Genomic DNA, 14,617 nt, shown 5'->3' with positions numbered 1-14,617 from the left:
AACTGTAGGGCTGCTTTGAGATTATGGAGGGAGGGAGGAGAGCTTGCGTGATAGGCGCCGGCGGCTTCATCGCGTCATGGATCGTCGCCAAGCTGCTGGATCGAGGCTACAAAGTTCATGGCACCGTTCGAGATCCAGGTGAGTAATGGATTCATTATCGATACTTGGCCACATTTTGGCTGGATTCTAGACGACGATGAGAAGAATGGGCATTTGAACAAGCTCCCTGGCGCCGGGGAGAGATTATCGCTGTTTAGAGCTGATGTTCTCGACTATGAGTCGCTTGTGCCCGCTGTTCGTGGTTGCGATGTTGTCTTCCACACCGCTTGTCCCGTAGCTCCAAACTTTGAGGATCCAGACGTAAGTTTTGGAGATTTTCTTCTTCTCATCGATCGTACTACTAACAGGCTGTGTTAAAACCTGCCGTGGATGGCACTCGAAATGTAATGGAAGCTTGCCACAAGGAGAATATCAAGCGTGTTGTGTTCACCTCCTCTGTAGCTGCCATGGTATTTGATCCAAATCGACCTCGAGATCAGATAATCGATGAGTGCTGCTGGTCTGATCCTGAGTCCTGCCGAAAGAGCCAGGTAAAGGAAGAGAAAACGCTTAAGAACTTCTAACTATTTCTGTTCCAGCAATGGTACATGCTTGCTAAAACCGAGTCGGAGAAGCTTGTTGCCAAACTTGGCGACGATTTTGGAATTCGTGTTGTTGCGATCTGCCCTGTTCTGGTTCTAGGCCCTATCTTGCAATCCAGGATCAACTCTAGCGTTGGAATCCTGGCAAATATGATGAATGGTATGTAACACCAGCTTTTTCTTTTTCTTTTTCTTTTAAGGAAGCTTTGTTCTTGCGCAGGCTCGAAAACTAGCTACCCCAACTCATACTATCCTCTCGTGGACGTGCGAGATGTTGCCGAGGCGCACATTGCCGGATACGAGGATCCCAACGCCTCTGCCCGCTACTATTGTGTTGCGTACTCGAAGCATTGCAAGGAGATGATCGAGACTCTCAAGGAGGACTTCCCACAATACTCGTACCCAGACAAGTAAGCCATTCCTATGGTTCTTATATGGTTACGAGATTTTTCTTTCTATTTTGCAGGTGTGAAGGTGAAACCCCTGGCATTTCATTCGAGAAGATCTCGAACAAAAAGATCTTGTCCCTCATCAAGGAGTTCATCCCCTACGAGAAGGTGCTGGTGGACACGGTCGTTAGCCTGCAAGAGAAAGGCTTGCTCTGAACACTCTTAAAGAAGTGCTCAAAAGTCCTACAAACTTCCAGATCCGAACTGAGAGATCAAACGCTTCCAGGATTAAAAAGTGCATGTCGGTTCGTCTGTTTTCCGCATCTCTAAGCTCCCGGATGCACCGGTGGCCTCTGTTTAGATCGCTCCACTTGCGTGGTGTTATGAAAACCTTCGTGAGCGCCGCACTCATTCATCCCGATGTTATACATAGCGGAACTGCTCGATGCTGTCGAGGACGAGGAATCGCTATTATCACAAAAGAAGACATTGACAGATTATAAAGAAAGCTCCCCGTTGTTCATCACAAATATGCATTGAGGTTTTTCTTCCGGATTTGTGTGCTTGACCCGTCTCTCTGGAGTCGTTTGTCATGGCATCTTACATCGCCAACGATTCAAAAAAGATACCGGGAATAGGCATATGCAAACACCATCGCGTTCCACTATCTTTCTTTGGATTTATTTACATTAAATCTCTCGATATATTGGTTTTGCTACGAATTTTGCCAGCAAGTTTTAGGACACAATGCTGCGTCTTGGCATCTCCGGAAGCACTTGCTAGCATCGGTTTAGATTCCCTCTTTTGGCAAATTTAGTGTTTCAGGGCCACTTCCCAGCCCAGCGCTAGCTTGGAGAGTAATTGCCATTATTCAGGAGATCATCTGCAAAATACTCTCTCATCAGCCCCTGCCAGATTGACATCCTGGCGGCCACCCCGATGATACTTTTGCCCACTTAATGTTTTCGCGTAAATTCTATGGTGGTGGCAGTGCCAATGCAGCGATTGAAACGTCCTCTTGAGAAGCACAGTGGAACGTGTACTGTTCCTAGAAGTTGGCATCGACGTCTACTGTGACTTTTTCTCTTCAGACAAAAGGCAAAGGACGAGGCCGGGTGAAATATACGAAACATATGAGCACTGTAGTGCTTTGCGAGCGACTATGGAGGGAGGGAAGAGAGCTTGCGTGATAGGCGCCGGTGGCTTCATTGCGTCGTGGATTGTCGCCAAGCTGCTGGATCGAGGCTACAAAGTTCATGGCACCGTTCGGGATCCAGGTGAGCGATGGATTGATTGATAATTCCTGGCTTTTGATTCCTTTGGATTTCTAGACGATGATGAGAAGTATGGACATTTGAAGAAGCTCCCTGGCGCCGGGGAGAGATTATCGCTGTTTAGAGCTGATGTTCTCGACTATGAGTCGCTTGTGCCCGCTGTTCGTGGCTGCGATGTTGTCTTCCACACCGCCTGTCCCGTTGCTCATAAGTTTGAGGATCCAGACGTGAGTTTTTCTTCTTTCTTGGGAGATTTTTTCGTTGTCATCGATCATACTGCTGTCAATAGGCTGTGCTAAAACCCGCCATGGATGGCACTCGAAATGTGATGGAAGCTTGCCACAAGGAGAATATCAAGCGCGTTGTGTTCACCTCCTCTGGAGCTGCCATAATTTTTGATCCAAATCGCCCTCAAGACCAAATCATCGACGAGAGCTGCTGGTCTGATCCTGAAGCCTGCCGAAAGTACGAGGTAAAAGAAGAGAAAACGCTGGATCTTGTTTTCAAAAGCCTCTAAACTTGTCACGAGTTTTCTTCCAGGATTGGTACAGGCTTGCTAAAACCGAGTCGGAGAAGCTCGTTAGCAAACTTGGCGACGAGTTTGGGATCCATGTTGTTGTCATCTGCCCGGTTGTGGTGCTTGGCCCCATCTTGCAATCCAAGATCAACGCCAGCGTTGGACTCGTGGCAATTCTGATGAATGGTATGTCAACGCACAGACTTTTCTTCCTTCTTACAAAGAAGGAAACTCTGTTCTTGCGCAGGCTCGAAAACCAGCTACCCGAACACATACTTTGGACTAGTGGACGTGCGAGATGTTGCCGAGGCACACATTGCCGGCTACGAGGATCCCAACGCCTCTGGCCGCTACATCTGTATTGCATGCTCCAAGCTTTGCAAGGAGATGATCGACGCTCTCAAGGAGAACTTCCCACAGTACTCGTACCCAGACCAGTAAGCCATTTCTTCTCGTTCTTCCATGATCAAGAACATATTTTTCTTGCAGGTGTGAAGGTGAGACCACTCAAGGCAATTCATTCAAGAAGATGTCGAACAAGAAGATCCTGTCCCTCATCAAGGAGTTCATCCCCTACGAGAAGATGCTGGTGGACACGGTTGCTAGCCTGCAAGAGAAAGGCTTGCTCTAAACGCAATGCTCGAAACTCCTCGCTACTTACAGATCCGGAACGGAGAGATCAAACGCTTCCAGGATTGAAAAGTGCATGTCGAGACTGGGCTCTTCGTCTGCAAAGTACGTTTTTTCTTCCACCCTGAGCTTTCCATTAGCAGCAAACTTTCTTCCAGCTTCTCTAAGCTGCCGGATGCACTGGTCTTTCTCCGCGGAGATCCACCCTCTGTTTGGATCGCTCCATTGGCGTGGTGTTCCGTGCATGAAAACCGTGAGGCCGGAGTCCCGGAGCCTCGCAACCTTTGCGATCTCTTCCAAGACACTGTCGTCCGTGGTGTAAGCGCCGCACTCGTTCATCCCGACGTCAATGTAGTGGAACTGCTCGATGCTGTCCAGGAACTCTTCGCTGGTACGAGGAATCGATGCAAACTCGCCAAGCTCCACCTCTTTTTCTTTCTCCGAGCGCGTCTTGTGATCCGGGCCGTGTAAGTGCGCTAGCTCCGCCATGAGCTGGTTTAAAACCACACCACCTTTGCTAAACCCCATGACGATCGTCCTGTGCTTTCCCAGGCTAGAAGTAGCGCGTGATTCCATTCGCTTCCTCCCTTTGGAACGCTCAAGCTGCCCGTTCACCTACAAAACCAACGAATTCTCTCAAAGTTCTTCGAGTGTATCTTACCTGAGAGGCGACGTCTTTGAGAACGCTGATCGTCGTCGCGGCCGCTGGGAGACCGCGAGGATCATACGAATGCGGGTTCCCCCATGGATTGAGGTGAGGAAGAAAACAATCGTAGCAGGCCATGGAATTCCACGCGAATCGGGGCGCCTCCACGACCCAGACATCCGCCCGGGGCCCTAGCTTGCGCGCGATCACGGGGCCGACGTTCCTGATCTTGGAGAGGCACTCCACGGTGGGGCTGAGGCAGCAATCAATGTGCTTGACGCGATCCCCCATGAAGAGGATCGCATTGAGGCGCTGGGAATCGCGGCAGGGGCCATCGGTGCCGAGAGCTAGATCGGAGAAGACGGAGGGGACGATCGATCCTGCGCGTGCGCTCACCACTGTGGAAACCCTCTTCTCCGAGGCCATGAGGCCAAGAAATAGAGGCGGCCTAAAGCGAGAATATGCCATGGATCTTTAGTAGGGTTTTAAGCGAGACGAGGGAGAGAGAGAGAGAGGAAGGAGAAAGCTAGGGCTCGCGGAATGGGACTGCGCGAGACGCTCCAAGAGGCGCTCCAGGCGCTGTATCATCACCCCGATCCGGAGGTTCATTCCAACGCGAATCGATGGCTCGACGATTTCCAGCACGGAATGGATGCGTGGGGGGTAATATCGATTTGTCGGAGTGTTTTTGCAATGTGGATGTGTTCTTCCTTCCCTGCAGCTCTCGGATAGTTTGCTACATGATCCAAGCAGCAGCCTGGAGGTGTCGTATTTCTGTGCTCAAACGCTTCGAACGAAGGTTACTTTGATTGCATTCTCGTCGGAAGGGCTTTGATCTTAACTGGGGATTTGTCAGATCGAACGTGACTTTGAGGATCTTCCATCCGGAGCTCCTGCGTCTTTGCGATCGTCGCTCATGGTATCTGTAAAAAAAAAATCTTTCTCTCCCATTTTCTGTAATTTTTTTTCGTGTAGAATCTGCTTGTAAAATTTAATCAAGGTCCACCGCTTGTGAGAACACAGGTATGGATTTTCGTTCCTTTTTTTTCCCATTCTAACCTCTCACTTCAGCTGTGTTTGGCGATGGCTGCCTTGGCCATACACATGCCTTCGGAAGAATGGGGTGGAGTTGGAGTGGTGAAGTGGTTGGGACTTGAGCTCGGCTCTAATCCCAACGCCGCTCTGAGCTTGTTGGAGCTGCTAGCTGTGTTACCTCAAGTCTGTCACGCCACTTGCGCATTCAGCCGTTTCAGCTAGTCACAACTTTCATCTTGCAGGAAGCTTACGGTACCAAAGTCACTGCCCGGCCGGAAAGAAGACGCCAATTCCAGAAGGAATTAGCGATGTCTGTACAAGACGCCTTTGCGTTGCTCGGTTCGTGCTTAAGAAGCTCTGACGGACTCCGAGAACAGGTTCGGTAACATAGGCTGTCATTTTGTTATAACGAGTTTGTTTATATGCGCAGGTTTTAGAAGCATTGGCTGCTTGGCTTCGACTTAGCAACGGGTATGGATGTATAAATGATGAGATGCCTTTAAAGTTAATGTTTTCATACAGGATTCCTGCGAATGTGCTAGCATTGCACCCTCTTGTTCAAACAGCGCTTTCTTCTCTGCAGTCTGAACAAAACTTTGTTGCTGCAGTTGATGGTAAAGGCTTTTATTAAATCAGCTGGGCCTTACTTTGTCAAAGTTGCAGCCGTTTCTGAGCTAATACGCTACACGATAACTGGATGTCCGGAAGATGTGGCTGTTCATATGCCTTTGGTGCAAATACTGGTCCCCTGCGTTATGGGCCTGCGTCCTCGGTTTGCAGTTGCACTGAAGGTGATTAGTCCCATTCTATGGCTCTTTTGTTCTATTTTAGTGATTTTCTTAAACGCAGTCTGCTGTGTCTGAGAAGCAAGCTAAAGAAAATGGTGGCGCTACAGCTATAGACGAAACCGATGAGGTAGCATTGTGGTGAGAATACTGCATTGCTAACATTAAGTTTTAGGATGACGAGACTGTCAAAGGAATAGCGTATTTGTTTGCAGAAATGGGAGAAGCTTATGTTGGACTTATAGCGAGTGGTAAAAGGAATATCTTAAGCATACCTTTACTTATTAGCTGATTACCAGGTACAAATGAAGCTATAATGATAGTGGAAGCCTTAGTTGAGGTTACATCGCATCCGGATTATCCTATTTCTTCAATGACGTTTAATTTCTGGCATCGACTTAGTCGAGCTTTAACAAAAAGGTTTGTTGCGTTTATGTATCGTAAACCGACTAAATTTAATAATCACAGAGAGAACTATAGTGCCTTCGGCAGCGAGGCAGCTGGCGAAGCAGAAAGGGAACGTCGCCTCGCTATTTTTCGTCCTTACTACAGACTACTGGTGTCTTTGGTAATGGCTCTTTTATTTTTTACATTTGTTTTAGAAGCATATTTTGCAGGTTAGTTCCCATGTCGCTTATCCACCCGATTTTAAGTCATGGCGAAGAGGTGAAGATGCGGATTTTCGTGAAACTCGAGCAGGTAATTTTTATAAATTTTTTTTTTCTGGAGTTACTTCTAGCAATCCTGATTACTTTTCTCATCAGATGTTGCACACATGTTGATAGACGTCACTGTTGTCCTTGGTGGTCAAGAAACTCTTGGACTTCTAGCAGAACCTTTAACAAAAGTCAGCATTCCGGCAGACAAGAACGAATGGAATTGGCGACCTACAGAAGCTTTACTATACTGCATCCGCGCAATAGCGAAGACTGTATCTCTTTCGGAATCAACTCTAATGCCAACGGTGGGTTTAGATGAGTTCGGATGAGGTCTGAAGCTAATCACATGTACAGGTTATGACTCTGTTACCTCAACTGCCAACAGTACCGGAGGTGCTTTACACATGTAAGACAAGTTCCCTCGAAATCTTTTTCACTTGATTTTGATTATAATTTGTGAGAATGCAGCATGTTTGACTGTTGGAGCTTTTGCGGACTGGCTAGGAGCGTTTCAAAGTTCTAAAACTCTTCTTCCAACGTTGCTTGAAATGCTTATAGGCGCCCTTTGTGTTGGTGAGAGTCCGGCAGCAGCAGCCGCACTGGCCTTGAAACATGTTTGCGATGGTACTGATGTTACTTACAGTGCAATGCCTCTAAAATGACTTAATTGCAGCTTGCAGGACGCAGTTGACTGGATCGATAGAATCTCTTCTTGCTGTTTTTCGTCAGGTAATGTCTGGAGAAGACAAAAAGAAATTTCTTCTAGATTCTGAAGGTGAATTGCAACTGGTGGAAGGTCTCAGGTAATCGTCAGTGTTGTCCGTGTTGTCCTATACACTCTGCTTATCCTTGATTATCTCAGTATGGTTGTGAGCGCCTTGCCTCCGGAGCAGCTGTTTCAGGCCTTGCAGCATCTTTGCTATCCAGTAATCACGCCGCTTCAGGTATGTCGGGCAAGGCACTAATTATATTTTTTTTAATTGTTATTCGCAGCAACTCATTTTGATTTCTCAAGCGGGTACGGACACAACCTCAAGTCAATACACCATACTCATCGATAAACTTGCCAACATTTACAGGTTAAATCTTCACAGTGTTCAGGCATTTCTAATAATTTCTGTGTAGATACGTAACACAACCGGAGCCATTAGCAATGATGTTTAGTGGCATGTGGCCAATACTGGAAACCGTTTTTTCACAGTTCGTACATCGTCTTTTTTATTTCAGTTCCTGTTAAGTCACCAAATGTTACAGGAAAGCTGCAGACGTTCGTACGATGGAAAGGCTTTGCAGAGCGTGCAAATATGCGGTGGGTCGAAACTTTCATTTCTGTGTTAACTCCTGTACTGCGTTGCAACAGGTCAGAAGCTGTGGAAAAGCGATGCTATCTAGCATGGGACCTATGCTTGGAAAAATCCAACACCTGTTTCAGGAACACAATCACCCATGCTTTCTCTATCTTGCTAGTGAAGCTATCAAGGTAACATTTGTTTATAATTTGGTTGCAGCTTAACACTCTTTTTTTTTTTTTTTTCCTTCCTTCTTTTGCAGGTGTTTGGAGCCGATCCGAATTGTGCTGTATATCTAAGCAATCTTATTTCTGTTTTATTTATGAAAACGCTGAGCTTGTTAAAGAGCATCAAGGTTTGCTTCTCAGTACTTTTCTATCAACTTTTAACGGTTTTGTTTTATACATCTCAGGATTTTACTGAGATGCCAGATTTAGCGGACGATTGCTTCCTATTGGGTTCAAGGTGCATAAGATACTGTCCTCACCTTCTTGTACCGATGGAAGCTGTATTTGGGCCTTTGCTTGACTGCGCAATTACGGGAATAACCATACAGCATCGGTGAGTTTCTTATTCTTGTTTTGATACCTCGTGTGATGCTTTTCTGCAGGGAAGCTTGCAGATCTATCTTGACATTCCTGAAAGATGTCATTGAACTTTGTAATTCACCTGGTGGAAAACCTTTTCAGCTTTATATAGATAACGCTTTACTCCCCCGTGGCCCTGCGTTAACGCGGGTTTTAATAGCAGCACTCGCTGGTGCCCTTCCCACGTCGCGCCTGGACGAGGTAACTGCTCAGCTGAGTGATGTCATGACTGACGTATGGAACTTTCAGGTGATTAGCGTCATCCTGTCACTCGCACGCTTATACGGCCAGAAAGTTGCCTCCTGGGCACAAGACGCTGCAACGCTGGTTCCTTCGTCCATAGTGACGGACAACGAGAAAGCATCATTTTTGCAGGCTGTATCTCTAGCCGGTTCCGGTGCAGAACAATCTACCGTGACACCCTCCCTGGAAGAAATCTCCGATGTGTGCCGTCGCAGTAAGAAAGTTCAAGAAGCCGTGCAACTTGCTCTTCGACCATCTCAATTAACTCTGTCGCCACTCGCTTGTTGAGGTATTTCACTCTCTGAGCCTTGCATTGCGTGAAAGTCAAGAGTTATTTTTCTGCTTGTGATTATCTGGAAAAAGATTTTGTAGTTGTAGAGAGATTGCTTTGTATCATTCTTTTGTGATATAAGATCTGGTCTGTATGAGCAAATTTTCTTTTTCCTTCGTTCTTGTTTCCCTCCTAACCTGCTTGCAGGCAAGAGTAACAAAGCATATCTCATTAAAAGAACTGCTGGGATTACTTGGTATCTGTTTTCTAGTCCAAGACCATTCTTCACAAAGTGCTCAACATCTCTGATATCTACAACTATCAGCTTCTTCAGTACGCAGTGGCAAGTAAAACTGCCGCCATTGATCTTCTCCGCTGGTATTTTTGAGAACTTCCCAGAAGCAGAGATATCTGTTAACCACGTCCCAGAATTGGCTACAATCAAAAATGCCATCTCCGTCTTCATCTGAGAAGTTCTCCAAGGCGCTGCCGAGCTGGTCCCTCAATAATTTGAGCAGTTCTGGGTAGTATGAAGCTGGCGCCGCGGCGCTCAGCCCCGCCGAGCTTTTACCGGCTGCAGCATCGCGACTTTTGTCTCCGTCGGCCTCCTGAGCTTATCAGTTTTATATGCATTGGCCCCGGCTTCATCCTGGGTATTCAAACTATCGGCCGCCACCTCTTCTTCATCATCGGCAAGAGCGATCACCTGAGTCGGCCCGCATTCAAAACGCTTGGCGAGCTGGAACGTATGATAGACAACGGCACTCCCACCTGGAAGCTCCTCTTTGTGACTACCACTGCACGCATACGCTACTGGCGCAGAGATGGCTTTGTCCCACGTTGACCCGGTGCTCTTTAATGGCAAAGTGACCGAATCCGTAGAAACAGGAGGCGCAGCATGAACACAGACACTGAAGAATCCCGGCTTGAAGCATCGGAGAACGCGGTCGATGAGCGCATTCAGGCCGGTTTTTGCTGGATCGTAGCCCATGCACTCGAAGCTGGCATAGCTGAAGCCGTCCTCGGGAGTGATGTGAATTGTGGAGTGAGCTCCATTCTCGAGTCCGTTCATCGAGTAGCCGCAAGGATCAAAGGCGAAGTCGCAGATTTGAGAGCGGGGCAGGATGGAGTTGATACCGGATGCTCTGGTCATGTCCTCACCGGTGACAATGGACGCCGACTTGAAGAAGCTCCTCGCAACGGATTTGTCCAGCTCCGTCATGCAGACCTCGAGCGTGTAGATCGTGTTGCTCGACTTGGACACGGCTTCACCAGCTCGATCAGACTTGCTCTCCGAAGCAACGTAGACATGCCACTTCTGGCGATCGTCGCCCATAACGACGTGCTTGCTGCTGTGGAGGCTTCCAAAGTGCTCGTCCAGTGTGCGGACCTCCTCGTCAAAGCTGTGATGTGGGAAAGGCTGGACTTCGGGGAAGAGAAAGCTGCCCCGCGTATACTTGCAACGTACAACTCGAGCCAGGCCGATGCTAGCAGCCACTGCCAGAAGTTTTGGAAGAGCCTTGAGCAGCCGGGTGGTGCCGCAGGTCTTGATGACGATCCGGTGGGGATAGATGAAGAGGCTCGACTCGGAGAGCACGTATGAATCGAAGTGGCCATTGGAGAGCTGAGAGACGATGGTGCATTCCGCCACATTGAGGAACGAGTCTATCTGATCCCTCGAAAGCGACCGGAGGGACCGAGCGGCTGCTGGGAAGAATTCAACTTCCAGCCGCTTCTCAAAGCCTTCGAATCCAGGAGTTGGCATCGCAGGTTCTTCAAAAGTATCCTTCATTCCTCCCATCTCACGTGTGGATATGAGGTTTTGGAAGTGAATCCGATCAGGCGGACGGAGAGCAGGAGTCACGATGGCCTTCTCACGCACTGTGGAAAGAGAAAAACGTCAGGACGAGGTAAAGGAGCACAAGAAATCCGTTGCAATCTTACGTTGGAGTATGCAGCAGATCGAAACACGTCTGTGAGCCCGTGGGGTCGAATGTCTTCAGCCTTGTAGCCGAGAGGAGCTTCGAAAGTCAGCGATTTACTGTTGCTAGCAAGGGACTCGGCATCCATTTCAGTTGTTGGCAACACCTCTGAAGAGCAGGGCAGCATCAGGACAGAGCATTCTCAAGCCGCAAGCAGGCAGTCAGTGCGTACTATGCAAAGGCCTTCAACAAGAAGAAGAAGAAGAAAAAAAAGGAATTTTGCTGGCCACAAGTCACAGCAGGGCCACCGGATGACCAACTCTTATACTGTCGAAAAAGGCGGGGTATTGATATCGAGCATCACAATCTGGAGAGCAAAGTCAGCCAATGAAGGAACCGAGCATTAGGCCTGACCCGTGAGCGGCAGACAAGCCGGAGTTGCGTCTGAGGGATGAGAAGCTGGGAAACTGGGACAGGAGGACGCACGCAGTGGAATGGAATGAAAGGATCTTCCTCGACAGGGAGGAAATGATGAGCAAACAAAATCCGCAGAATGCCTTGGCCGAATCGTCCTTGCCGGGAATTTGCAGCGGAGTAAAGCAGGGACAGGGAGGCGCAAGTGGAGTTGCAGAAAATGAAGGAAAAAAGCGGGGCAGCACTAGAGAGAGCTCGAGCAGCAGCACACAAAGCAGCGCTACTGTTCTATAAAATGGACAAGGGGAGGTGACCAGGAATATGTGGGGGGGAGCTCAAAACGTTCTTCTTTCAAGTTCCACGGGGATTGCCAAGCCTGATGGAAGATGATGGTGAAACGGGGTCCGCTTAGAGACGACGAAGTTGCAATAGCGATGGCAAAGGCGTTGGCAGTGCTAAAGAAGGCACGAAGGCATGCTTTGTTTGCAAAGCAGGGAGTGGGACCGGATGAACATTAGGAATGGGGGAAAGAATCGCGCATTTGGCAGAGTTATATACCAGGACATTCTTCCGAGGGATGAATCGAAATCGAGAGCACGCCGGGGTGGAGGATATTATTTTCTCTCTACTGGGAGCCACGAATGCGTGGGGAAAGGCAAAGCTGGAATATGTTTGCAGATTGAGATATGGGTGAAGCACTCGCGGAGAGCACGCGTCGTGCTTCCAGGTGAGATTTTGTCACCTTTTTTTTTCTTCTTTGCGCTCTAATTTTCCTCACCACGGACTGACTTCTCAACAGGACACGGGAGCTTGGAAGTTTACGGAGAAATAAGTGAATGTGACACGACAAAGTTTATGCGCTCCTCAAGCAAACAAGCGCAGTGACCGCTGCGGCTGGCCAATGCACAGTCCTCCTCTGGAGCACTCGACGCCACAGACAAGGCCGGTTGCATCACCAACGAAAGATTCGACAGGGCCTCACAGAGAGCGGAAAAGATCTTTGGAGCATAATGCACGGAAAAAATACGAAACAGCAACAAAAAAAAAACAAAGAATGGGGAATAAGGAGAATATGGGGAACAGAACAAACTGAAGATGGGGGACCGCCATTTGTGATCAATCATGCAGGCTGCGCGTGTGCATTACGTGGGATAGGGGCATGCACGCGTGTGTGCACGATGGAACCAACGAAAGGATTTTAACTCCCGGCCTCTCTTCTACCACTAGGCAGACCACTCTGCGTTTGCGCATGGTAAGTTGGCCTCCTCTTTTCTAAAGCGCAATACAGTTGGAATGACTGACTCGCTGGCTTTTTTTCCCTTGTGGATACAGGATATGCTGCAAGGCTAGCGGGTGACACTGCGTAATGGCTTCCATGTTTGCGGTACATCATGCTGGATATACTGGAGACTTTTAACTTTTGGCTATAGGAAGAGGAGAAAAGCTGTAGGCGAAAGAAAAGGAGCAAAAGAGATGAGGATTGAGCACACTCACGCAGCGCAGAATGTCAACTGGGTGAGAAAATTCAGCGGGGACACGGAATCAAGCTAGGCATGATGTGTTAGGATGGGATTTGACCTGTGCACGACAAGGATATACTAGCTCGGGAACAAACTTCTTGGAGAGGGAATTTCAACTCGGAAGCAGACAACAGGTGGTGTCCAAGCAACTCACACAAGTCTCCACTCGCACAAGTCTTCACCGGCATATCTACGTCTATTATACTCGCGAGACAGCGAAAGAAAGCAAGAGTGCATGATCCGGGGCCGAGAACCAAGCAAGCCAAACAAAAGTCACGTAGTCACCAAAGCTCGTTTGCACGACCCAAGCAACCAAGTAAGCAAAATGGCATTGTTGAGACAAACAACTGATGGTGTGTTTACTTACTGCGTGTTGCCAGCCATAGCCATAACTCTGCAAGGCGAGAGAACCGGAAGAAAACGAGAACTCGAAAGAGCTATAGCGAAGAACTTTGAGGATGCTGCTTGCTTCTCTCCCCGGCGCTGCTGCTTGGCAATTTATACTCGTTGCTCCCAGGCAAGTACTGAAGCGTTTCATTGGCTGGCTGGCTGGTCAAACTGAATTTGCTCGATGGTGGGTTTGCAGGCTCCGAGGTTCATAATACGTGATCATGAAGCTGCCTGAGCCGTGTAGCCTTTCTCGGTGGCAAAAAGCTTATCGTTGGAGATCGTTATAGAAGTATACAAGACGCCTTTTTGTCTAGCTCAGCTGTATCATTATCATCATCGCCCATCGCATTGGAAAGCTTGGTATTTTCTAATCGCTCTCTCTCGGTACGTGTTATTTTATTGCAGTTCACTCTTCCTCTCTACCGGATGCAGGTTCGAATCCTTTGGCTGCGCCTCGAAACGTCATCCGACGCATTCCCGCATAAGTTTCGATCACGCGGATCTTGTGGGGTCTTCTGTTCCAATGGATAGGCGAGAACGCGCGAAAGAAAACTCGAGCATTATAGCAGGGAGCACTGCAAATGGAGCGCGTTGCACCCACGAATATAACCATGCTTGTTTTTTATTTCGTTTTTCTCCCGCTCGCATGGTTACTATCTTCGTTTGTGTGCTGTGTGCTGTCTCAAACTGACAAAACAATATCAATTGACTGGGAACTGAAATGAAACGAATGAATGACAAGAGGGGGGACAAAAATGTTATCAAATTGTGGGAGCGAGAAACGCATAAGTTTTACACAACCCATAAACATGAGCCCCCAAGGCACGCGCGCATGCAAACCCAAGTTATCACACCACCACCTTGATGATCATTCATTCTTAACTTTGTATAGTCCATGATGTTGGGATATGCATATATTATATACATTTGAATGCGAAGGGTGTGTGTCGCCATGCATGCCAGCATGCCACCATGCACGCCCGTACTTTTATACGGCACGCCATGCATGCCCCCATGCACATGATTGATGCGGCCATGCTCACCATCCATCCATGATCCATGCCGGTATGGCTGGCTGGCTGGCTTTCTCATGCCCTATGATTTTGGGCGGGGCACGCGGGGCATGAATGGAAATGTGCTTCCCGGATCATTTCTTCGGCGTCAGCGTTTCGATTCACTTCCACTCCACCACCCCGTCTCTTCTACTTATCATGGCCGTAGGGCCTTACAGTCTATACTATACCAAGCTGGATGGAAATCATCACAACAATCCTTCGTATACGTACTTTTTCCTCTTCTCTTCGCTATGCAGGAACTAAACAGCTTCGGCCGTATTTTAATTCGTCTCTCACTCTATGCATGGACACACGTGTCCCCGCCACCTCGAACTTATACTGTAGATGAT

At 48.2% G+C, this 14,617-nt stretch overlaps 5 protein-coding genes and 2 long non-coding RNA genes across 8 annotated transcripts; 5 read left to right on the top strand and 2 right to left on the bottom strand.

Annotated features, from left to right (window-relative positions):
• The first annotated feature begins 23 nt into the window (after positions 1-23).
• Positions 24-1,538, top strand: LOC112347693 (cinnamoyl-CoA reductase 1-like). The gene is made up of 6 exons (XM_024679017.1): positions 24-138; positions 191-360; positions 408-590; positions 639-801; positions 862-1,051; positions 1,108-1,538. Exons 1-6 carry the CDS (start codon positions 24-26, stop codon positions 1,244-1,246), a joined length of 960 nt encoding a protein of 319 aa, XP_024534785.1. The 3' UTR covers positions 1,247-1,538.
• A 654-nt stretch (positions 1,539-2,192) lies between these two features.
• On the top strand, positions 2,193-3,573 carry LOC112347601 (cinnamoyl-CoA reductase 1-like). The gene is made up of 6 exons (XM_024678706.1): positions 2,193-2,307; positions 2,362-2,531; positions 2,594-2,776; positions 2,845-3,007; positions 3,069-3,258; positions 3,311-3,573. The coding sequence occupies exons 1-6, from the start codon at positions 2,193-2,195 to the stop codon at positions 3,450-3,452; spliced, it is 963 nt and encodes a 320-aa protein (XP_024534474.1). The 3' UTR covers positions 3,453-3,573.
• On the bottom strand, positions 3,314-4,571 carry LOC112347600 (UPF0565 protein C2orf69 homolog). Its single transcript, XM_024678705.1, has 2 exons — positions 4,113-4,571; positions 3,314-4,066 (listed from the first exon to the last, which is right to left on the bottom strand). Exons 1-2 carry the CDS (start codon positions 4,563-4,565, stop codon positions 3,479-3,481), a joined length of 1,041 nt encoding a protein of 346 aa, XP_024534473.1. The 5' UTR covers positions 4,566-4,571; the 3' UTR covers positions 3,314-3,478.
• Positions 4,572-4,575: 4 nt separating this feature from the next.
• On the top strand, positions 4,576-9,128 carry LOC9643031 (transportin MOS14). Of its 2 annotated transcripts, XM_024678704.1 has the most exons (27): positions 4,576-4,760; positions 4,819-4,896; positions 4,954-5,016; positions 5,073-5,120; positions 5,169-5,315; positions 5,375-5,509; positions 5,563-5,603; positions 5,655-5,746; positions 5,796-5,923; positions 5,982-6,047; positions 6,093-6,168; positions 6,217-6,337; positions 6,386-6,485; positions 6,535-6,616; positions 6,682-6,881; positions 6,931-6,982; positions 7,045-7,200; positions 7,250-7,379; positions 7,439-7,520; positions 7,570-7,655; positions 7,702-7,776; positions 7,831-7,885; positions 7,937-8,056; positions 8,128-8,220; positions 8,278-8,426; positions 8,476-8,653; positions 8,702-9,128. In XM_024678704.1, the coding sequence occupies exons 1-27, from the start codon at positions 4,638-4,640 to the stop codon at positions 8,981-8,983; spliced, it is 2,958 nt and encodes a 985-aa protein (XP_024534472.1). In that variant the 5' UTR covers positions 4,576-4,637; the 3' UTR covers positions 8,984-9,128. The 2 variants fall into 2 exon arrangements, with proteins under 2 accessions (XP_024534472.1, XP_024534471.1); XM_024678703.1 differs by having other exon boundaries at positions 6,217-6,485.
• Positions 9,129-9,180: 52 nt separating this feature from the next.
• Positions 9,181-10,787, bottom strand: LOC9643030 (S-adenosylmethionine decarboxylase proenzyme 3). The gene has a single exon (XM_002973789.2). It carries the CDS (start codon positions 10,765-10,767, stop codon positions 9,517-9,519), a length of 1,251 nt encoding a protein of 416 aa, XP_002973835.2. The 5' UTR covers positions 10,768-10,787; the 3' UTR covers positions 9,181-9,516.
• An 8-nt stretch (positions 10,788-10,795) lies between these two features.
• LOC112347602 lies at positions 10,796-13,297 on the top strand. Its single transcript, XR_002992819.1, has 5 exons — positions 10,796-10,876; positions 10,925-12,029; positions 12,102-12,554; positions 12,635-13,138; positions 13,203-13,297. It is a non-coding gene; the product is annotated as an uncharacterized LOC112347602 (long non-coding RNA).
• A 111-nt stretch (positions 13,298-13,408) lies between these two features.
• On the top strand, positions 13,409-13,953 carry LOC112347603. The gene is made up of 2 exons (XR_002992820.1): positions 13,409-13,596; positions 13,645-13,953. It is a non-coding gene; the product is annotated as an uncharacterized LOC112347603 (long non-coding RNA).
• The last annotated feature ends 664 nt before the right edge of the window (positions 13,954-14,617 follow it).

Source organism: Selaginella moellendorffii, unplaced genomic scaffold (genome assembly GCF_000143415.4).
Source record: "Selaginella moellendorffii unplaced genomic scaffold, v1.0 SELMOscaffold_23, whole genome shotgun sequence".
NCBI classification, from domain to species: Eukaryota; Viridiplantae; Streptophyta; class Lycopodiopsida; order Selaginellales; family Selaginellaceae; genus Selaginella; species Selaginella moellendorffii.
This window is presented reverse-complemented; position numbering and strand designations above follow the sequence as displayed.